General features: G+C 36.3%; 1 protein-coding gene and 1 pseudogene across 1 annotated transcript; both read left to right on the top strand.

Annotated features, from left to right (window-relative positions):
• Nucleotides 1–5: 5 nt before the first annotated feature.
• LOC114404268 lies at nt 6–1,339 on the top strand (annotated as a pseudogene).
• Nucleotides 1,340–21,085: 19,746 nt separating this feature from the next.
• Nucleotides 21,086–24,067, top strand: LOC114404269 (zinc finger CCCH domain-containing protein 48-like). The gene is made up of 8 exons (XM_028367316.1): nt 21,086–21,177; nt 21,711–22,121; nt 22,431–22,616; nt 22,717–22,818; nt 22,916–23,065; nt 23,190–23,369; nt 23,504–23,601; nt 23,706–24,067. Exons 2-8 carry the CDS (start codon nt 21,717–21,719, stop codon nt 23,848–23,850), a joined length of 1,266 nt encoding a protein of 421 aa, XP_028223117.1. The 5' UTR covers nt 21,086–21,177; nt 21,711–21,716; the 3' UTR covers nt 23,851–24,067.
• Nucleotides 24,068–24,839: the final 772 nt, after the last annotated feature.

Raw genomic sequence — 24,839 nt, 5'->3', positions numbered from 1 at the left:
TTGGTGCTGAGGTTACCTCTTTGATCAGTGAGGGGTCATGGATTTTTTGTTGGTCTGCAAAATGCTGTCAAGGTAAGCTCTTATCTGTCATTGTTTTGTTTTGATGTATGATAATGTCTAATCATAGGAGTAGTACATGCAAACTGATTATGTGGCTGTGGTTGTTGTGAAGGCTTGGAATATCCAGACCATGTCAGAGTTTACTCTTGATGGACCCAAAGACCGAGTCCTTGCCATGACTGTTGGCAACAATACACTCTTTGCTTGTGCAGAGGTAACTAACCATGTTATTAATATTGTCCAATGATATTCCCCTAACCGAATTCTTTTTTTCTGGGGTGAGTTAAAATTTGTTTATTTAAAATTTCAGGATGGTGTCATTTTTGCTTGGAGAGGAAGCTCTAAAGCCGATTCTCCTTTTGAACTGGTTGCGTCACTCACTGGCACACTAAAGCAGTGGTTTGTCTGGCGGTTGGATGCAAGATGCTGTACTCCGGGTCCATGGACCAAAGCATAAAGGTATGTCTGCTGTTGAGGATTCTATTTTTCTTTATTAACATGAGAATTTTTTCTGAGAAAAGGATATGTAATTTTCTTTGAACTGTCCTATAACGAACCGAACTTGTTATTTTGTCTTCTTCAGGTCTGGGACATGGATACATTACAGTGTACAATGACACTAAATGATCATACTGACATAGTCACATCCCTTATCTGTTGGGATCAATATCTGTTGTCAAGTTCATCTGACCGCACAATTAAGGTCTGGGCTTGCATTGAAGCAGGATCTTTGGAAGTGATATATACACACACCGAAGAAAATGTAAGCGTCGACTTAATCTTATGTGTTGAAATATCATTTGGTTTTATTTTCATGTGTAAGAAGTCAAGCTGATTTTCTTATAATGCTGACAGTTGGTCAATCTCCTAAGTTGATGATTTTTTTATATTACAGGGTGTTGTTTCACTTTTTGGGATGCCTGATGCAGAGGGAAAGCCAATATTATTTTCCTCGTGCAGAGACAATTCAGTTCACATGTATGAATTGCCATCGTAAGTAAATCTAAATTATTCACGTTTCTTTTTGTTACTGTACCTGCGTCATGGTAATATTTCTTATTTTTTTGTTGAATCCTCTGATGATGTTTTTTCAACAGATTTTCAGAGAGGGGCGTTTATTTGCCAAGAAAGATGTGGCATTAATTGAGTTAGGTCCTGGTGGCCTCTTCTTCACTGGAGATGAGAGTGGTTTGCTGATGGTGTGGAAATGGTTGGAGGTACCCATGGTGGCATCCTCTTGACATGTGTTTCCTTTCAACATTGGAGTTGTATTATCCATCTATTTTCCTCTTGAAGTAGATGGCGATAAGGATGAATTTATTTGTCTGAGCAGTAAATTCACTATAAAAACAATTGTATGAAATCTGACAATTTTATAGAAATACCAATTTCATTCTTTTATATTCTTCCCAGCAGATGTAATGTTCTCCTGCTTGATAAATATATTACTATTGTAAGTAACATGGTTTGTAATGAAGTCCGTTTTCAAATTCTTTCCATCATTATCAAAGAATACATTTTTGGATCCAAATATAAGTTCGACCCAAATATAGTTTTTTCTTACTGTTAAAAATTGTTATTGTAATTCAATTATTTTGGCATTACTGTTATTGTATTCAATATAGTTTTATTTCCCTGAGCCTTCATCATAATCTCCATCTGTCTAGACAACATCTTCATCTTTTGTTTCAAGAGAAGAACCAGATGAATAACTTCCACCTACCTGATGAGCCCTAGAGGATCTCCTGTCACCCATGCCATTGTAAGCATTAGAGGCCTATAGTTGTGGAAAGAAAACAGGAAGGGGAAATTCAGACTCCATATTTTGTTGACTCCGCAACAGTGATTTTTTCTTTTTTCAGTTACAGTGTAGACTGTTTCTAGTAATTCTGTCCGGGTGTTAATGATTGAAATGAATTTGTATTAACATAGCAGGATCTTGTGATATTCTTTGAACCATTGTACCTTGTGGCCCAGTTCTTTGGAAAGTTACCATGTCATATTCATATTACTATGTCAAAATATTGTTTCACTCCTCAGAAGCTTAGACGAGGGAGCAAGTAGAGAAACAGCCGTGTAGAGCTGCCTAGCTCAGTTTAAGTTCAGAAAATTATTTTAAACATTCTATATGTTTCTTGTTATTATCCCGTGAATATAAAAATTAAACCAAGAAAAATATTGCACTGCAAATAAGCATGTCTTCATAGTTTTACTATACACTTTTGGAAGCTTCAAGTTCTCAATTTTGTTTGTTGGGTTATAGAAAGCTTTGGAAAGCTTGATTTTTCTTCTTATTATTCCGAGAATATGAAAGCAATGGAAGAAAGATATTGCATAGCTAAAAACGTATGTCGTCCTGAGTATACTATACACGTTGAAAGCTGCTGGTGCTTGAAGTTTTTGTAACGTACAAACTTTACACTGTCATATTCGAGTGAACTTCATTTTAGTTCTCATATATATTTTTATAGAAACATCATGCGTACGTGGTATTAGTATTTTCTAATAGACGATTATCACATCATCCGTTAATAATGACAAGGACCAGAATCGTAAAATAATAAATAGTGACAACAACGATAATAAAATAATTTATCAAAATTAAAATTATAATGTAACTACATAAGTTAAATATGAACAAAATTATAATAACATTCTTAAGATTTGGTCAAATTACATAAATATTTTGGTTTTTTTTTTGTAACTCTGGGACAAATCTCTTCTTATTGTTTGAAAAAATATTACACGGATTCTTCATTCTACTTAACACACCCTCCTTTGAATCAAGGCTAAAATGCATTTTTTGGTCATTCCATTTTATTAAATATGGGATTTTATTTCCCTTATTTAATCAGACATTTAAATATTTTAACCTTTTGTGATATTTTTTAGTGTACTTGGTGCACTATTCTGATCCCTTTTTAAATTTAGACTCCCCAAGCACTATAATTATAGAATTTAAGAAATAAATATATTTGAAACGAAATTATAAGCAACTTTTATGGAAGAAAATAACATGAATTATAAATTCAGTAGTGTGTTTGCATGGAGCAATTGAACAGGAGAATTCATTTTTTCAAAGAATTTTAAAGGATTCATGATAAAATGTCTTGTTTGGATAGAATATTTGAAATGAGATTTAATTTTAGGTATGAATCAATTTGATTGACTAAAACAGTGAGATTTTAAATTCTCTAAAAAATTATAGAATTTGAAATTCTTTTTTCGGAGATGCTCACTCTAACTCACGACGTTCTTGCTCGCGCCTGATTCTCACTCAACACTCGCAACTACGGGTGACCAAATTTTTTACGGTCGACAACAACATAAGTTGTTTTTCACTGACGTTGGCCGAGGATTTTTCGGTCAGAATTTTTTTGTATCATGTCAACCTAAGCTATTTTTTGCCGATATCGACTAAGATTTTTTTTAGATGATGTTGGTTAGGGTTATTTTCTCACTGACGTCATTCATGGGAATTTTTTGCTGACGTCGGCCAAGGATTTTTTTGGCCGTTGTCATTCAGGTTTTTTCAGTTGATGTCGACAAATGCTTTTTTACCCGATGTTGACTAGATTTTTTCTACTGGCATCGGTCATGGCTAATTTTTCAGCCAACATCAACTAGGTTTTCCAGCCAACATTAGCCAAAGTTATTTTTTAGCCAATATCGGGCAGGATTATTTTTCAGCCGATGTTAGCTAGGGTGTTGTCATACACTAGTTTCGTTTGGGGAGCATTTTTTGTCGGCATGTGACATCTGTTTGACCACTTCAAAATGTTTAATACCCATTGCCATGAGATCCGTAAAGTTTCGGGACCTTTCGGAAAGAAAACAGCCAAAAACACAAAAGTGGGGGGGTGAACTTATCAAACATAGGGTTGCACTCAGGAAACTTCATCCATAACATTCTAGAAGGGGGTGAACTTATAAATTATGGGGTGCATTCAGAAATCTTTCTCAAGAAGCCTCTTGGCGGCAACCACCTCCATTTATTTAAACAATGGCGTTTGGGGCATCTAGGGCATCCGTAATGCTTCCGTAAAATTTCCAAAAACCTTGGGTTAGCATATTTCACTTAATATTGGTGAAAGGGAAGAGAAAAAAGAGGAAAATCAAGTCCAAAATTCTTCTGTAAGGCTTCCATAACTTTTCTGTAAAGTACGAAAAGGGGGGTGAACTTAGTAATTGAGTGCACTCAGAAATCTTCCTCAAGAAGCCTCTGGGCTGCAAGCACCTCCCCATTTCTCCTATAAATAGGGGGAGGAGGTTGAGTTTCAAGGGTCCATGACCTCTATGCTAAGCATTTCAGCTGTTTTGGGTGAAAAAAAATGTGTTTCCATGAAGAAAATCCAAATCGAGGTGCTTCCGTAACACTTCCGAGACGTTTTCGTGATCAAATCCGTGAAGATTTTCCGTCGTTCTTCACCGTTCTTCGTTCGTTCTTCGGTCTTCAACTAATAAGTGTTCGAATCTGAGACTTTCAATTCATTTCTTATTTTGTTTGCTTTCATCTTCATCTCGTTCATTTTCGATTTTCTTTTCTTCCGTTTTTAACGAGCTTTAACCGATCGTTTAAGCCGTTATCTCGCCTAATAAAATGAATTTCAACCGATCATTTGTGTTGTAATCTCGTTTAATCACTGTTAAAATAAAATCCAACCGATCGTTCATGTTGTAACCTCGGTTAAATAAAAAAATGCAAAATAATAATAAAATAATCAAAATATCTTGAAAAAATATAATAAAATAATCAAAATATCTTGAAAAAAATAATAATAAAATAATCAAAATATCTTTGAATAAAGTAATCAAAAAAATCAATCGGACATTTTTCTTTGGAAGTTTCCTTGAATGAATTGACTAATAACCAAAGTGAAACTAAGGCTAAAATCAACTCACAAATCAAGTTTTGTCTGCAAAAGTCACTTAAAACCGTTTTAAGGTCCAACGCCTTAAACGGTTCTCTTTGCTTTTATCGGTTAACATGGACCGTTCAAAAGTATAAAATCAACCCATAACATTACCGCTTTTGTAAGAACTACATAGGTCTGAGTTCCTCATCGCAATTGAGGATACATAGGAGCAAAAGCCCCGCTTTTGTCGACCATCCCAAGAGATCGTTAATGGTCCAACGCCTTAACGTTTCTCTCCTTTTAAAAAAAAAAGAGATCGTTAATGTTGGATCGAGTGGCCTCAGAATAATTAAGAAATTAATGATTAATGTGTCTTGACTAATTAAAATTTATCCTTCTTAATATTACTAGATTCAATTAGGCTTTACTACTAAGTTATGATAAAGTAAAGTATAGAAACAATAACTTAGACAAAAGTAAAGCGGAAATAAAAAGTACACAACGGAAATTAAAGAGTGTAGGGAAGAAGAAACCAAACACAAGATTTATACTGGTTCGGCAACAACCCGTGCCTACGTCTAGTCCCCAAGCAACCACTGATTCTTGAGATTTCTAATAACCTTGTAAAATCCTTTACAAGCAAAGATCCACAAGGGATGTACCGTCCATTGTTCTCTTTGAACAACCAAGTGGATGTACGCTTCACTTGAACTGATCCACAAGAGATGTACCCTCTCTTGTTCTCAGTATCACAACCCAAGTAGATGTACGCTCTACTTGTACCACAAAGGATGTACGCTCCAATGTGTTAAGACAAAGAATTCTTAGGCGGTTAGTCCCTTGAATCTTTGTAAAGGGAAACAAAAGATATCTCAGGCGGTTAGTCCTTTGAAATCTTTTGTTTAAAGGGAAAGGGAAGAATCAAAAGAATTCTCAAGCGGCTATTCCTTTGAATCTTTTGCAAGAGGGAGAAGGGAGAATCAAAAGAATTCTCTGGCGGTTAGTCCTTTGAATCTTTTGGCAAGAGGGGGACGGAAGAAAAGATAGCACACTTTTGTTTTCTACAGAATTTCCACTTGCAGATAAAAAAAAGTTTTGAAACAAAGTTTAGAAAGCTTTTTGGCAAAGAAAAAGCAATGGCAATGGTTAGAGAAAGATTGTGAAAAAGAATTGCTTGGAAGAATATCATACATATGTTAAACGTTTGCCAAAGTCATGCTTTTATAGACTCTTCATGTCTTGTCAAAGAAACCATTGGAAGAGTTGTGACTTTAGAGAAAACCATGTTAAGAGTTATAACTCTTAACTTTTTCTTCAAAACTGTTCACCGGTAATCGATTACCACAAAGGTGTAATTGATTACACAATGTGTTTTATGAAAAGTTGTGACTCTTCACAATTGGATTTGAATTCCAACGTTCAGATTCACTTGTAATCGATTACTAATATAGTGTAATCGATTACACTGTTTGAAAATCATTTTGGAATGTTATAAATCATTTGAAAACCAAACTGGTCACTGGTAATCGATTACCAGAGAGTAATCACTTTGGTAACTTAGAAAATTTGAGAAAATTCTTTTGTAAAACAAAATTGTGCTATTTGGTTTTTGAAAAAATCTTTTAATAGTTATTCTATATGAAGTCTTGACATTTTGCTTCTTGATTTCTTTTCTTGAATCTTGAATCTTGGATTGGATTCTTGATGCTTGATCTTGAAGTCTTGAATCAATCACTTGGGCTTTTGGCATCATCAAAATTGCTTGGTTCATCATCATGAAACTTGCTTCTACAATCTCTCCCTTTTTGATGATGACAAACCTGAAATCAAGAAACAAATGCAAGCTTTATCGTCTAATCGATCACTCACATAATTCTCCCCCTTTGTTTTTGAGTTTAAGCTTTACTTGAAATTAAGTTATTTAATTATATGAGTTCTTGATTTAATCCCAACTTTCTCTTCGCCTTTGGCATCAACAAAAAGCCAAAGTGCGTATAGAGACATAAAATCATACATTCATCCATAATCATCCAAGCAAGGAAGACAACAATGCATACATAAACTAAGCAAGTATGATAATAATTCATTCATAAACTATAATGTCAGATAATTTAGAGAGTCATCCAAGATAACTTAATTAAAACAACTAAATTAGAAAGTAACATACTAATAAGTGTTTCAAAACATAGCCAAATACACGGCTAGAAATCAAAATACTAATAATAATAGTAATGTCTAAACTGATGGTGGTGGTGGAGGTAAATCAAGGCAGTCACGAATGATGGTGACATCTTCTTCAACCTTTGCAATCCTTGAGTTCATCTCCTCGAATCGTGTGTCCACTTGACGTTCCAAGGAGTCAAACCTCTCACCAACATAGGTTTGAAGTCCATCAAACCTGTCCAAAATACTCTGAAGGAGAGAAGAGTCTCCTTCAACCGGTAAGTGTCTTTCATCATCATTTGGTTGAGCACCATTTTTTACCAAAGAGCCATCACGCTCTTTGCGGTAACCAAAGGAGGAAACCACAACAGCACCGATCAAGAAAGATCTCTTGATTGGAACATAAGGTTCATAATCAAGAGGGGTGTTAAAATGTTGAAGGAACAAAGTAACTAAGTGAGGATAGGGCAAAGGAGCATTTAATCGCAATGCCTTATGCATGCGATACCAGACTAGATGTGCCCAATCAATTTGTCAGCCGGTATGAAAGGCCCACATTACTATTAGATCTTCTTCAGAAACATGTGCAAGGTTTGAAGATCTGGGGAGTAAGATACAGACAATTAGATAATGGAGGATGCAGCTTTCAGGAACCAATGAACCGGCAAACAGCCTTCCGATCATATCCGCTTGGTTGGTGCAAACCAACCGACGGGCATCATGCACAGAAAATCAAACTTCCAATCATCATCCAGTGCACCTTCAAATGGTACACCGTCACTAGACAATTAGGTCAAATCATAAAAGAGGGATTGGTCAATGACCATCTTTATCCCATAGACCTTAGAAATCAAGGTACTTTCTTGAATTTCATGGTTAGAATAAAAGGCTTTTACCAATTCAGAATACACAGGCAGTTTTAAAGACATAAAGGGAATGAGATTTGAGTTATGAAATGCTTGAATGCATTTGAAACTCTCATCAGAAAAGAAATCCATATCTATGAACTTAGGGTCAATGATAGAACGAGAGGAGAAGAGGTTAGTGTATCGTGTACGTTGTTCTTCCGATGAGAACAATGAGGAGGAGGAAATGGAGGAAGGAATTGGAGTATCCTGAGCCTTAGAGTGTCATTGGCTTCTACTCGAAGAACATTTGCACTTCTTTGATGGTTCTTCCATTTGAGAGACTTATTCGAAATTTCAATCAGTTGAAATGAAAGAGAATGAAAAAAGATGAATTTTGGGCTTTGTGGGACGTGATTTGGATAAGAAATGAGTTAGTTATGGTAGAAAGAAAATTTGGGAATAAGGGTTTCGCGAGAAAGACGAAGTTGCAGTTTCGTGAATTCTTAAATTTGAATTTATAAGCATCAGGGACGTGTTGTAATTGATTACATTTTTTTGTAATCGATTACACTTAGTGTGCCTTGTTATAATCGATTACACATTGTGGTGATCGATTACCAGAGAACATTTTAGGAGAACTAAGTGTTGAATGAATTCTTAGGGTGAACAGATTTGAAAGGGGGTCAAAATACTTTATGTCTAAAAACTCTTATACGAAAATATATATATATATATATATATATATATATATATATATATATAACATAATAGATTTTTGAAAAAGCTTTATGAATAACTTTTAAGCAAGTAATTCACATATCATACTAAAAATCATGCAAGAATCATAGGCACTATCAAGTATTTGTTTTAATAATAAACTTCATGCTTCGAGAAAGAAAATAACTCAATCAAACATATAAGCACATACTCATAATAGCAATCAATTAAGACAAACAAATAAAATTTTGTTAGTCATCATATAAACAAGTAAATTGAAAGGAAAGTTTCAACCAACTTAATTTAAAAGAGAATGGTTTTGATGTTACCTTTTTCATGATTTAAGTGCTTAGATCTTCAAAGATGGAAGTCAGACTTTTGCTTTTTGCTTAATCTTCTTTAGAGATGTTATCATCACTCTCATAGTCCTTGGATAGAAGGTTGATCTCCTTCTCCGAACCATCGGATGAGTCATTGTCATCCCAAGCAATATACGCCTTCTTGGATCTTCTTTCTTCATGACTTTTCTTCTCTGGCCATGATTCATTTGTGGGGCATTGTGCCTTTATGTGACCGGGTCGATTACACTTATAGCATTTAAGTGTTGGGGAACCTTCTTGAGATCCCTTCCCATTGTCGAAGTTATGGCGTTTCTCCATTCTTCTATGTTGGATCGAGTGGTCTCAGAATAATTAAGAAGGGGGGGTTGAATTAATTATTCCTAAACCTTTACTAATTAAAAAATTACTCTTCTAAGGCTTTTACTATATTGTTAAGTGAATAAAGAGTAGAAGAGAAACTTAACCAAAAGTAAAAGCAGAAATTAAAATGCACAGCGGAAAGTAAAACAGTAGGGAAGAAGGAGACAAACACACAAGAGTTTTTATACTGGTTCGGCAACAACCCGTGCCTACATCCAGTCCCCAAGCGACCTGCGGTCCTTGAGATTTCTTTCAACCTTGTAAAAATCCTTTTACAAGCAAAGATCCACAAGGGATGTACCCTCCCTTGTTCTCTTTGAACCTAGTGGATGTACCATTCACTAGAACTGATCCACAAGAGATGTACCCTCTCTTGTTCTCAGTCAACAACCCAAGTAGATGTACCCTCTACTTGTACCACAAAGGATGTACCCTCCAATGTGTTAAGACAAAGATCTCAGGCGGTTAAACCTTTGATACTTTGTGAATGGGGATACAAAAGAATTCTCAGGCGGTTAGTCCTTTGAACACTTTTGTATAAGGGAATGGGAAGAATCAAAAGAATTCTCAGACTGTGTCGTTTTGAATTCTTTGACAAGGGAGAAGGGAGACACAAAATAATTCTGACGGTTAGTCCTTTGTTCTTTTAGGAAAGGGAGAAGAGAGACACAAAAAGAATTTAGGCGGTTAGTCCTTGGCCAATTCTTTTTGGCAAAGGGAGAAGAGATGAAAAGAATGAATAACACAAGTTTTCAAGGTTTAGAAAACCAGAAAACTTTGGAAAGCTTTTGGCACAAAGAAGAAGATGAAGTTCACAAAGATTCAAGGCTTGTAAAGGATTGTAATGAATTGATTGAATTGATAGAAAGATTGATTGAAAATGCAAAACAAAGCCTTGCTTTTATAGACTCTTCATGTCTGGTCAAGAGAACCATTTCGAAGAGGTATGACTTTTAGAAAAACTTAAAACCAATTTGAAAAAGTCAAAATCCAATTGAAGAGTTACATCTTTTGATTTATTCAGAAATAATCACTGGTAATCGATTACCAAATCAATGTAGTCGATTACGCAAAGCTTTTATGTGAAAGGATGTGACTCTTCACATTTGAATTTGAATTTCAACGTTCAAAGGCACTGGTAATAGATTTCCAAAACATTGTAATCGATTACAACTTTTTTGAAATCAATTGGAACGTTGTAAATTCATTTGAAAACTTTTTCAAATTCATTTTGCTACTAGTAATTGATTACAACAATCTGGTAATCGATTACCAGAGAGTAAAAACTCTTTGGTAAACATGTTTTGAGAAAAATCCATGTGCTACTCAGTTTTTGAAAAAAACCATTTCATACTTATGTTGTTTAAGTCTTCTCTTGATTCTTGAATCTTGAGTCTTGAATCTTAATCTTGGTTCTTGAAGCTTGATCCATGAATCTTGATGCTTGAATTCAACTTTCCTCTTAAATCTTGAAGAGTTCTTCAACTTTTCCTCTTGAGTCTTGAAGTGTTCTTCAACTTTCCTCTTGAATCTTGAAGTGTTCTTGATTCTATCTTGAATATCTTGAACTCATTCTTTGATTGACCATTGAGCTTTTTGTCATCACCTTTGTCATCATGTTTTGTTATCATCAAAACATCTTTGAATCACTCTTGATTCATTATGAAGCTTTGCTTCTACATTCTATTTTTGATGAATTTCTGAAACTTCTTCACAAAGAGTGAGAAGTCTTCTTCATCATCAGATTCTTCTTCTTCTTCTTCTTCTTCTTGCATTGAGGAGGAGGCTTTGAGTGATATGATTTTTTTCCTTTTGTCGGTCTCTTCATTTTTGTTGAGACGTTGAAGTTCCATTTTTATGTTCCTGTAGTTTGCCAAAAAGAGTGGCAAGAGACATAGAAGAAAGATCTTTACTTTCAGAAATGGCAGTTACCTTGGGCTGCCATTCCCTACTTAAGCATCTCAAAACTTTATTAATTAAATCTTCATTAGGAAAGGTTTTTCCTAAGGAGGCAAGGTGATTGGCTATGTGTGTGAATCTTTTCTGCATGCTTTGGATGTTCTCATTAGTGTTCATCCTAAATAATTCATATTCATGTGTAAGGGTATTGACTCTAGATCTTTTCACATCATTGGTGCCTTCATGTGTAAGTTGGAGAGTATCCCACATCTCCTTTGCATTTGAACAGTTTGACACTTTAAAATATTCATCTATTCCTAGGGCAGAAGTGATTATGTTTTTGGCTTTAAGATTATATTGGAATCTTCTTCTATCCTCTTCAGTCCATTTATCTATAGGTTTTTTTGTTGTTGTGCTTGTACTTGCATCTACTATGGTGGGTACATAAAGTCCTATTTCTATTGCTTCCCAAATGTTTAAATCTATGGCTTCAATAAAGATTTGCATTCGGGTTTTCCAGTAGTGGTAACCCTCACCATTAAAGAAAGGTGACCTATGGATGGATTTTCCTTCGGGAAATAGAGAATTTGAGGAGGCCATGAATCTTGAGGTTGTGAAACTTTTCTCAAGAAACCTACTATGATACCACTTGTTGGATCAAGTGGCCTCAGAATAATTAAGAAGGGGGAGTTCAATTAATGATTAATGTGTCTTGAATAATTAAAATTTATCCTTCTTAATATTACTAGATTAAATTAGGCTTTACTACTAAGTTATGAGAAAGTAAAAAATATAAACAATAACTTAGACAAAAGTAAAGAGGAAATAAAAAGTACACAACGAAAATTAAAGAGTGTAGGGAAGAAGAAGACAAAAACAAGATTTATACTAGTTCGACAACAACCCGTGCCTACATCCAGTCCCCAAGCAACCACCGATTCTTGAGATTTCCAATAACCTTGTAAAATCCTTTACAAACAAAGATCTACAAGGGATGTACCCTCCCTTGTTCTCTTTGAACAACCAAGTGGATGTACGCTCCACTTGAACTGATCCACAAGAGATGTACCCTCTCTTGTTCTCAGTATCACAACCCAAGTAGATGTACGCTCTACTTGTACCACAAAGGATGTACGTTCCAATGTGTTAAGACAAAGAATTCTTAGGCGGTTAGCCCCTTGAATCTTTATAAGGGGAAACAAAAGATATCTCAGGCGGTTAGTCCTTTGAAATCTTTTGTTTAAAGGGAAAGGGAAGAATCAAAAGAATTCTCAAGTGGTTAGTCCTTTGAATCTTTTGTCAAGAGGGAGAAGGGAGAATCAAAAGAATTCTCTGGCGGTTAGTCCTTTGAATCTTTTGGCAAGAGGGAGAAGGAAGAAAAGATAGCACACTTTTGTTTTCTACAGAATTTCCACTTGCAGAAAAAAACAAAGTTTTGAAACAAAGTTTAGAAAGCTTTTTGGCAAAGAAAAAGCAATGGGCAATGGTTAGAGAAAGATTGTGAAAAAGAATTGTTTGGAAGAATATCATACATATGTTAAACATGTGCCAAAGTCATGCTTTTAAAGACTCTTCTTGTCTGGTCAAAGAAACCATTGGAAGAGTTGTGACTTTAGAGAAAACCATGTTAAGAATTATAACTCTTAACTTTTTCTTCAAAACTGTTCACCGGTAATCGATTACCACAAATGTGTAATCAATTACACAATGTGTTTTATGAAAAGTTGTGACTCTTCACAATTGGATTTGAATTCCAATGTTCAGATTCACTTGGAATTGATTACTAATATAGTGTGATCGATTACTCTATTTGAAAATCATTTTGGAATGTTATAAATCATTTGAAAATTTTTGAAAACCAATCTGGTTTATGGTAATCGATTACTGATAACTGGTAATCATTTGCTAGAGAGTAATCACTCTGGTAACTTAGAAAATTTGAGCAAATTCTTTTGTAAAACAAAACTGTGCTATTTGGTTTTTGAAAAAATCTTTTAATACTTATCCTATATGAAGTCTTGACTTGTTGCTTCTTGATTTCTTCTCTTGAATCTTGAATCTTGGATTGGATTCTTGATGCTTGATCTTGAAGTCTTGAATCAATCACTTGGGCTTTTGGCATCATCAAAATTGCTTGGTTCATCATCATGAAACTTGCTTCTATAGTTAATGGTTCAATGCCTTAACGTTTCTCTTCTTTCACCCTAAGAGATCGTTAATGGTCCAACGCCTTAACATTTCTCTGCTTTAAAAAAAAATCAAAAGATCGTTTAATGGTCCAACGCCTTAAAACAACTTTTGTTCGGTTTAAATTGATCTTGTGGAAAAAGATCAAAACAATTTAACCAATGTTTAGTTTTGAAAGAATTACGTAGGTCTGATTTTATCATTGCAATTAAGGAATACGTAGGAGCGACGGAAACACCCTTGTCGACCACAAAAGGAAAAAAAATACAAAAAGGCCCATAAAATGCTAAAAAAACCTAAAAAAAGGGAAAAATACATAAATTTTGAAGTCATGTCTTGCACACTTGATTAGAGGTTGTCATCCCTTGTGATGGACGAGTGAGGTGCTAATACCTTCCCCATGCATAAAAATAAATCCCAAACCTTTCACACTTAAAGTTCGTAGACCACACGTTCTGGTTTTTCCGACGTTTTCCTCGAATAAATGTTGGTGGCGACTTCGCGCGTCTTCCTCCCTTGGAAGACGCACCCGTGAGCCCTGCGTTGCCCTTCCGTCGAAGGGTAGGTTGCGACAGTTAGCGACTCCACTGCGGACTATTTTTAGAGAGTTAGGCATATTAATCTTTTGTGCAAAAGTTGTGTTTTCCCTTTCATGGGTTTCCCTTTTGCTTTATGTTCTTGTATAAACTTTTTCGATGTTGTAAGCGTGTTTTAATGTATGCATGAGATAAATATGTATTCATTTGATGCACACAACACCAATACCTTTTTGCACACACGGTGAGTTGAAAAGGGGCCTTATACCCGGGTCCATGGAAACATAAGGAGTGGAAGTGAATCTATGGTCATGCTGGGTCTCCGACTTGCTTGATAACAATGAACCCTCATCTAGAGTTTTTCTCTTTGATAACATATTGTTGTTGGTAGTCCCTACTGCCGCAATATGTTTTTCGAAGGGGATGATACCTCTAGAAACCATCAAGAGAGATATGACCACCTAAAAGCCTTTTAGTTCCTCCCGTTTAGGTCCCTAAAAAAGGGACATGAAGCGAACACGCTGCGTGCCTTTTAAACATTGCCATGCATATAACCTAAATGTCATGTACGTCTTTGCTGTATGATTATATGTGGATATTGCCATACTGTGTACATCCCCGTGTTGTGCTTTTGCGCGTCTACATCATGTCGTCACACATGCGTTGTATGTTGGTCTCGTCTTTTGTCACGGGAAGCCGAAAGGTCCATATCACCTTCTTAATTGCACACATAGGGCACTGCGTCCCCAAATGTGAAAGTAAGAAGAGATGATTTTCCGGGCTCTCGTGTCCATAAATGCATTCATATCATGCATCGCATAAACTGTTCGAACGAGTAGCCTCAGAATAATTAAGAAGGAGGGGTTGAATTAATTATTAATGTGTCTTGACTAATTAAAAATTTATCCTTCTTAATGTTACTAGATTCAATTAGGCTTTACTACTAACTTATGGGAAAGTAAAGAACAGAAACAATAACTTAGACAAAAGTAAAGCGGAAATAAAAAGTACACAGCGGAAGGATAAAGAGTGTAGGGAAGAAGAAACCAAACACAAGATTTATACTGGTTCGGCAACAACCCGTGCCTACGTCCAGTCCCCAAGCAACCATCGGTTCTTGAGATTTCCAATAACCTTCTAAAATCCTTTACAAGCAAAGATCCACAAGGGATGTACCCTCCCTTGTTCTCTTTGAACAACAAAGTGGATGTACACTCCACTTGAACTGATGCACAAGAGATGTACCCTCTCTTGTTCTTAGTATCACAACCCAAGTAAATGTATGCTCTACTTGTACCACGAAGGATGTACACTCCAATGTGTTAAGACAAAGAATTCTTAGGCGGTGAAAAGTAGCACACTTTTGTTTTCGACAGAATTTCCACTAGCAGAAAAAACAAAGTTTAGAAAGCTTTTTGGCAAAGAAAAAGCAATGGGCAATGGTTACAGATAGATTGTGAAAAATAATTGTTTGGAAGAATATCATACATATGTTAAATGTGTGCTAAAGTCATGCTTTTATAGACTCTTCATGTCTGGTCAAAGAAACCATTGGAAGAGTTGTGACGTTAGAGAAAACCATGTTAAGGGTTATAACTCTTAACTTTTTCTTCAAAACTGTTCACTGGTAATCGATTACCACAAAGGTGTAATCGATTACACAATGTATTTTATGAAAAATTGTGACTCTTCACAATTGGATTTGAATTTCAACGTTCATATTCACTTGGAATCGATTACTAATATAGTGTAATCGATTACACTATTTGAAAATCATTTTGGAACGTTGTAAACCATTTGAAAATATTTTGAAAACCAAACTGGTCACTGGTAATCGATTACTGCCAACTGGTAATCGATTACCAGAGTGTAATCACTCTGGTATTTTAGAAAATTTGAGAAAATTCTTTTGTAAAACAAAACCGTGCTATTTGAATTTTGAAAAAACATATTTTAATACTTATCCTATATGAAGTCTTGACTTGTTGCTTCTTGATTTCTTCTCTTGAATCTTGGATTGGATTCTTGATGCTTGATCTTGAAGTCTTGAATCAATCATTTGGGCTTTTGGCGTCATCAAAATTGTTTGGTTCATCATCATGAAGCTTGCTTCTACATAAGCATCTCTTCATGGCATCGTAATGGACGTATCGTTCCTGCATTTGTCTCTTATCATTTCATGCATTGCATGTTGCATAAGTCATTTAGTCACCGTGCATCTGCATCTAACATGTTTTTTGTACACCTTCTATTTTCATGTTCGCTCATGCATGATCCTTGCATTTTCCTCTGCAAAACAAAGAAAGTCACAATAAAGCTCAAACAATGCATCATTCGCACACATCCGTGCTTTTCATTGGTTGCATTGCTCATTGCATTCTTTCCAAGAAAACCAAACTTTAATCATTGTTATCATAAGGGAAGAACGCACTTTATGATACCCTTACTAAACGCATGCTAGAGCTGGAGTAATGGCTGAAGTAGACGAGGTGCAAGAGGGATGAAGGCCGACATGGAGGCCATGAAAGAAGAGATGGCCACAATGATGGAGGCCATGATGAGCATGAAGAAGATAATGGAGGTCAATGCGACTGCAGTTGCCGCTATTAGCGCTGTTTCTGGGGTGGACCCGACTCTCCTATCTGGCCTCAACCAAATAAATCATCTAACCGCGGATACGGGAGACCCCCATTTTCTGCAAGCCTAGAACAAGCAGGTTTTCCCCCTATTTTGTGACCGCAAGTTTTATCAGTTTCTGGGCTGCATGCCCTCACCTTTAGAGGGATACACGCCCTCGCCTTCAGAGAACTGCATGTCTTCGCCTTCATAGGCTTGCACGTCCTCGTCTTCAGAGGATTGTACATCCTCGCCTTTAGATGACTACACGTCCTCGCCTTCAGAGGGCTACACGTCCTCGCCTTCAGAGGGCTGCACATCCTCCCCTTCAGAGGGCTACACGTCATTGCCTTCAGAGGGTTGCATGCCCTCGCCTTCAAAGGGCTACACACCTTTGCCTTCAGAGGACTACACGTCCTCACCTTCAGAGGAGTACACGTCCTCCCCTTCAGAGGGCTACAGGTCCTCGCCTTCAAAGGACTACAGGTCCCTTGCCTTTAGAGGACTACATGTCCTCACCTTCAGAGGACTACACGTCCTCACCTTTAGAGGACTACATGTCCTCGCCTTCAGAGGACTACACATCCTCACCTTCAGAGGACTACACGTCCTCCCCTTCAGAGGGCTACATGCCCTCACCTTCAGAGGACTACAACTTTTCGCCTTCAAAGGGCTATAGGTCCTCGCCTTCAGAGGACTACACGTCCTCGCCTTCATAGGGCTACACGCCATCGCCTTCAGGGCGCTACACGTCCTCACCTTTAGAGGACTACAACTCTTCGCCTTCAAAGGGCTACAGGTCCTCGCCTTCAGAGGACTACACGTCCTCGCCTTCATAGGGCTGCACGCCCTCGCCTTCAGGGGGCTACACGTCCTCACCTTCAGAGGACTACATGTCCTCGCCTTCATAGGGCTACACGCCCTCATCTTCAGGGGGCTACACATCCTCACCTTCAGAGGACTACACACCCTCGCCTTCAGAGGACTACACCTCTTCACCTTCAAAGGGCTACACGCCCTCGCCTTCAGAGGACTACACGTCCTCGCCTTCATAGGGCTACACGCCCTCGCCTTCAGGGGGCTACACGCCCTCGCCTTCAGGGGGCTACACGTCCTCACCTTCAGAGGACTACACACCCTCACCTTCAGAGGACTACACGTCCTCGCCTTCAGAGGACTACACGTCCTCGCCTTTAGAGGACTGCACGTCCTCGCTTTTAGAGGGCTCCACATCTGCGCCTTCAGAGAACTCAAGGTCCTCTGCCCTTAATGCTTAATCGAGGGTTGCGCTCTCGGGTGAGGGGCTAGTTGTTTACTTTTATCAGTTCCTGGGCCACCCCCTGATATTGGAGGGTGACCAACTGTGCACGCACAACCAGAGGAGGAGACTATCGCACAACTACTATGCATACCGGGGCAAGATTTCACCCAGCCGCTGCAAGGAGACGAGTGTGGATCGTGTGCATCAAAATATGGATGATGTTGCTACTTAGCAACCTTCTTACCAGCGACCACCACTCCGATCTCCCCCTACCGAAGTGTCAGCTGGTTTATTGATCAATCTTTGTTCTTTTCATTGACAAAATTACCCAGTGAAGGTGTTCCTTTTGAGGGCACCATTGTTGATGACTGGAAGTTTGATTATTCTAGTCATGATGCTCGGTGTATGGTCTGCAATGACCAGGCTGATATGACCGGCAAATTACTTGTTGGGTCATTAACCTTTGATTGCCGCATCATGCACTATATTATTGTTCGTATTTTACTTTTCCGTTCTTCTAACCTTGCTCAAGCCTTCGAGGAGGATTTGATTCTTATGTGGGCTTTTCTTACCAGTCGTCAGATCGACTGGGCTCACTTGATTCGGTACCGGATGCATAAGGCATTACGGGCCAATGCACCTCTCCCTTATCCTCACCTCGTCACCCTTTTTCTTCATCATTTCAAAATTCCTTTGGAAGATGAACCATTTGTTCAAGTAAAAAGGTCTTTTGCTATTGGTGTTGGTGCGATTATCTTGTTTGGTTACCGTAAGGATGATGATGGTCAGTGGGTTCGAAAACAAGACTTACCTCAGCCAATCCCTGACGAACGTACTCTTTCTCCTCCACCGCAAAGGGTTGATTCCTCTTCACTTCTGAACGATGTTCTCTCTGAACTCCACAGTCTTCGAGCTTTTGTGGGTGACCGATTTGATGCTATGGATACTCCCCTGGATGCCATGGATGCTCACTTCGATGGGATGGATACGAGGATTACTCGACTTGAGGACGATATGAGCTTCATTAGGCGTTGCTTCGATCCACCAGCCAACCCTTAGTTATCTCTACTATCTTAAGTAGTTATTTATTTCAGTTGTGTATTTTGGCTTTTTGTTGCTTTAGTTATGGTTCTCTTGGACTTTTACCATTGTGTTGGATATTTCTAGACTTTGTGTTTGGTTATTTCTAGACTTTGAATTGGTTAATTAAGACTTATGTGGATTATTCTCTGGATTGATTTAGTTTATGAATGACTTGTGCTTTGTTTAGATATTTACTTAGTTTTTTTCATTAACCATTTTTGGCTTTTTGATGTTGCCAAAGGGGGAGAGAACAAGGGTAAGATTTATAAACTTAGGCATAAATTCCAAAAGTTAGGGGGAGTAAGGGTTGTGTGAACGCATTATCAATCGTATGTAGTTTATCTTGATTTCAGGATATTGTCATCATAAAAAAGGAGGAGATTGTATAAGCAAATATATCATGAAGTTTTGATGATGCCAAAGAAACGCGCTTCTTATGGTTGATCCAAGACAAGACTCCAAGAAATCCAATATAAATGTTGAAGTTAGTCCTTAAGAGTCTTAGAAAGCTTTCACTAATTGATGATGCAAAGATTTGGCCAAAGGATGCTTGTTTGAAATTTTAAAATATGGTATTTACTCTCTGGTAATCGATTACCAGAGGATGTAATCGATTATCAGTGGCCAAAACGCTTTCTGAAATGTTTTTAAATATTTTTGAAAGCATGTAATCGATTACACAATTCTTTTAATCAATTACCAGCAGTTGAAACTGTTTATAACAGCTATTAAAAATTTGAATTCAAATTTTAAAGCCTGTAATCGATTACACAATGCTTGTAATCGATTACTAGGAGGAATTTTCGAAAATAACTCTCAAGAGTCACATCTGTTCAAGAGTTTTTTTAATAGCTTTCAAAAGCCTATAAATGGGTGACTTGGGACACGAATTTCCTTAGAGTTTTTCTACACAAAGAGTCTCATCCTCTCAAAAACAAAATTGTCTTATCCTCTAAAACATTCCTTGGCCAAAACACTTGCAAATTCAATAAGGAATCATTGAGTGATCTTCATTATATCATCTTTCTCTTAAAAGAGATAATTCTTCTTCTTCCTTTTCTTATTCACGAGAATTGATTAAGAGACCGAGGGTCTCTTGTTGTAAGGTTATCTGAACACAAAGGAAGAGTTGTCCTTGTGTAGTTCAGACATTGTAAAAGGAATTGACACAAGGCGTGGCCGAACCAGTATAAACTAACTGAGTTTGCACTTTCTCTTCCCTTAAACTTCTTTTATTTATTGTTTTTTATCTTTTGCATAAAATAAGTTTAATTTAAATTGTCTTGTTAAGTAATTCATAATAAGGGTACATTGAGAATTTTAAAATGGAGAGTTAAAATTTTAATTAGGGAAATAGTTTTTGATATCTTAATTCAATCTCACTTCTTAAGATATCTGAGGTCACTTGTCTAACAGACAAATATTTCCGGCATACTCTGACAAAAAAATCCCATTTGATATTAGTCAAAAAATAATCTTGGTTGATGTCAATTTTAAAACATCACCGATTGTGGTCAGACAAAACAACCATAGTTAAAATTATAAATATTTTCTATTTTTAAATTATTAAAAATTGAAAAATATTTTTTAATTAATATTTTAAAATTAGATTGTGTTTGTTTTCTATAAAGTTTAATATTAAAATTTTATCTATTTAAAATATAAAATTGAAATTTTGCATATGGAGAAAATTAAATTGCGTTATCAAAACAAAGAATTTAAAATTGAAGAAGTATGAATTGATTTATCTAAACAAAGCATTTAAAAAATAAAAGAAATTAAAATCAAAACAAATTAAATTCTAGACATTCCAAATTCCCTAGAATTTTAAATTTTTTAATCCAAACAAAAGGTAACTTCACACACTAGAAATAATTTTATAAATTGAAACTCAAAACAAATATTTTCATAAGTAAATTCAAACTATCTTCAAAATATTAAATTTCAGAAATAATTATTTTTTTTGAAAGAAAATAACTGTCTTTTTTTAAGCCTTAATTTATCCTTATATGACTGCAAATGTCTTTTTATAAAACTAAAATAAAAAAAATCCTATATCTCATCTTATTGTTGCGTGCTTTACAAGCTAACAGAGAAACTATAAATAAGCACACAACATTCGCAACATACACCAACGTTTTATTAAGAAAATAGAAGCCTTATTTTGCTCTCAGTTCTTTCTCTCAACAATCGTTCCAACAAATCAAGAGAGTTGAATTCTGAAGCTTTTGCTACGTTTCTACCACTCAGGTTTGTTTCTCCGAACGCGAAAATCTAATACTTCTTTTAGGGTTTGTGATGGATGATCTGCGAGAATCTATGTTCTATCCGACTTCATTTATCTCAGTGAAGTTTTCTGCGCTTCCACGATGCAAATATAGGGTTTCGCGTTTAGGGTTCCTTTCAATTTATTTATTATCGGGGTTTTCATAAGGATCGGCGATACCATAATTTGGGGTTTTGGGAGAGTCTCTATTGACGTTGCTGATCAGGGTTAAATTATTGGTCTTTGATCCAAGTCTTCAATGGATTTTGATATTGATGTTGTTGATCTTCCTCGATCAACATAGTTTTGTTTCTGTTCATCACTTGCTTTACGATTGTTATTTTGGGAATGGAAAATTTGGGAGCCAAAAGGTTTTGGGTTTTGGATGAAGAATTAAGTCTATGGCTGGGATTTAATCATTGAGTTAATGACTGAAAGCATGAGCCATGGAGAATTTTATTGATAGGATGCAGTACCTGATCTGGGATGTCATTACAATGCCATGTTTGTTTTTTAGAATATCATGGATACAAAGTTTGCACGAAGGACTGAGCGCATTGGTAGAACAACATGCTCTTATTGGAGAGCTGGAAAATGTAACAGAAATCCATGCAGATTTGTGCACATAGAGACACCATCTCCACCTGCTGCTTGTGGTTATGGGAATACTGCATATAGCTACGGAAAAAAGCCCCATTCCTCCTCTGAGAATACCCCGAAATATGGTTCAAAGAAAGCATTGCTTAGAGATAATGGAGATAGAGGAGATGCAACAAGGGTTGCTAAGGCTTTCAAGAAATCATCACCAAGGATATGTAAATACTGGATCAACAACAATTGTGTACATGGTGAACAATGCCTGTATCTGCATTCATGGTTTCGTGGTGATGGGTTTTCCACAGTAACGAAACTTCAAGAACATAAGAAGGTACTTGACTCTTGAACCTCCATTTAGTATTTAACACACCAAAATTATATTTAAAGTTCTTTCATAGTTCATTTTTAGCATAATGATTAAATCAAAATTGATATCTGACTTAATAATTGACTAATGGTTTAACAATTATTGATTACAGTCATAGAGTTTTATAATGTAACTATATGCTAGAATAACGGAATAAGTGTTTTTTGAAAAAGCATTCTCTTCCCTAGTTTCCTAGGAAATGCTAGAATTTGTGAGCCTCCGCATCATGTTAATATTTTTTTGTAGTAGTTAAATTAAAGCTTTTGACAACAGGTTATCACTGGCATCGCAATTCCTGTTGGATCCGACAAACTTTATTCTGGCAGCACTGATGGGACAGTTAGGATATGGGACTGCCATACTGGTCAATGTGCTAAAGTCATCAATCTTGGTGCTGAGGTTACCTCTTTGATCAGTGAGGGGTCATGGATTTTTGTTGGTCTGCAAAATGCTGTCAAGGTAAGCTCTTATCTGTCATTGTTTTGTTTTGATGTATGATAATGTCTAATCATAGGAGTAGTACATGCAAACTGATTATGTGGCTGTGGTTGTTGTGAAGGCTTGGAATATCCAGACCATGTCAGAGTTTACTCTTGATGGACCCAAAGGCCGAGTCCGTGCCATGACTGTTGGCAACAATACACTCTTTGCTGGTGCAGAGGTAACTAACCATGTTATTAATATTGTCCAATGATATTCCCCTAACCGAATTCTTTTTTTCTGCGGTGAGTTAAAATTTGATTTATTTAAAATTTCAGGATGGTGTCATTTTTGCTTGGAGAGGAAGCTCTAAAGCCGATTCTCCTTTTGAACTGGTTGCGTCACTCACTGGGCACACTAAAGCAGTGGTTTGTCTGGCGGTTGGATGCAAGATGCTGTACTCCGGGTCCATGGACCAAAGCATAAAGGTATGTCTGTTGTTGAGGATTCTATTTTTCTTTATTAACATGAGAATTTTTTCTGAGAAAAGGATATGTAATTTTCTTTGAACTGTCCTATAACGACCGGATGTTGTTATTTTGTCTTCTTCAGGTCTGGGACATGGATACATTACAGTGTACAATGACACTAAATGATCATACTGACGCAGTCACATCCCTTATCTGTTGGGATCAATATCTGTTGTCAAGTTCATCTGACCGCACAATTAAAGTCTGGGCTTGCATTGAAGCAGGATCTTTGGAAGTGATATATACACACACCGAAGAAAATGTAAGCGTTGACTTAATCTTATGTGTTGAAATATCATTTGGTTTTATTTTCATGTGTAAGAAGTCAAGCTGATATTTCTTATAATGCTGACGAGTTGGTCAATCTCCTAAGTTGATGATTTTTTTATATTACAGGGTGTTGTTTCACTTTTTGGGATGCCTGATGCAGAGGGAAAGCCAATATTATTTTCCTCGTGCAGAGACAATTCAGTTCACATGTATGAATTGCCATCGTAAGTAAATCTAAATTATTCACGTTTCTTTTTGTTACTGTACCTCCGTCATGGTAATATTTCTTATTTTTTTGTTGCATCCTCTGATGATGTTTTTTCAACAGATTTTCAGAGAGGGGACGTTTGTTTGCCAAGAAAGATGTGGCATTGATTGAGTTAGGTCCTGGTGGCCTCTTCTTCACTGGAGATGAGAGTGGTTTGCTGATGGTGTGGAAATGGTTGGAGGTACCCAAGGTGGCATCCTCTTGACATGTTTCCTTTCAACATTGGAGTTGTATTATCCCATCTATTTCCTCTTGAAGCAGATGGTGATAAGGATGAATTTATTTGTCTGAGCAGTAAATTCACTGTAAAAACAATTGTATAGAAATTGACAATTTTGTAGAAATACCAATTTCATTCTTTTATATTCTTCCCAGCAGATGTAATCTTGTCCTGCTTTGATAAATATATTACTATTGTAAGTAACATGGTTTGTAATGAAGTCTGTTTTCAAATTCTTTCCATCATTATCAAAGAATACATATTTGGAATCCAAATATAAGTTCGACCCAAAATATAGTTTTTCTTACTTGTTAAAAATTGTTATTGTAATTCAATTATTTTGGCATTACTGTTATTGTAATTCAAATATAGTTTTATTTCCCTTATTTAATCAGACATTTAAATATTTGAACCTTTTGTGATATTTTTCAGTGTACTTGGTGCGCTATTTTGATCCCGTTTTAAATTTAGACTCCCCAAGCACTATAATTATAGAATTTAAGAAATAAATATATTAGAAATGAAATTATAAGCAACTTTCATGGAAGAAAATAACATGAATTATAAATTCAGTAGTGTGTTTGGATGGAGCAATTCAACAGGAGAATTCATTTTTTCAAGGAATTTTAAAGGATTCATGATAAAATGTCTTGTTTGGATAGAATATTTGAAAGGACATTTAATTTTTGGTATTTTTATGAATCAATTTGATTGACTAAAACAGTGAGATTTTAAATTCTCTAAAAAATTATAGAATTTGAAATTCTTTTTTCGGAGATGCTCACTCTAACTCACGACGTTCTTGCTCACGACTGATTCTCGCTCAACACTCGCAACTACGGGTGACCAAATTTTTTACGGTCGACATCAACATAAGTTGTTTTTCACTGACGTTGTCCGAAGATTTTTCTGTCATAATTTTTTTGTATCATGTCAACCTAAGCTATTTTTTGACGATATTGATTAAGATTTTT

Source organism: Glycine soja, unplaced genomic scaffold (assembly GCF_004193775.1).
Source record: "Glycine soja cultivar W05 unplaced genomic scaffold, ASM419377v2 tig00015409_1_pilon, whole genome shotgun sequence".
Taxonomy (NCBI): Eukaryota; Viridiplantae; Streptophyta; class Magnoliopsida; order Fabales; family Fabaceae; genus Glycine; species Glycine soja.
The sequence above is the reverse complement of the archived record's forward strand: the minus strand, read 5'-3'. Positions and strand labels throughout refer to the sequence as shown.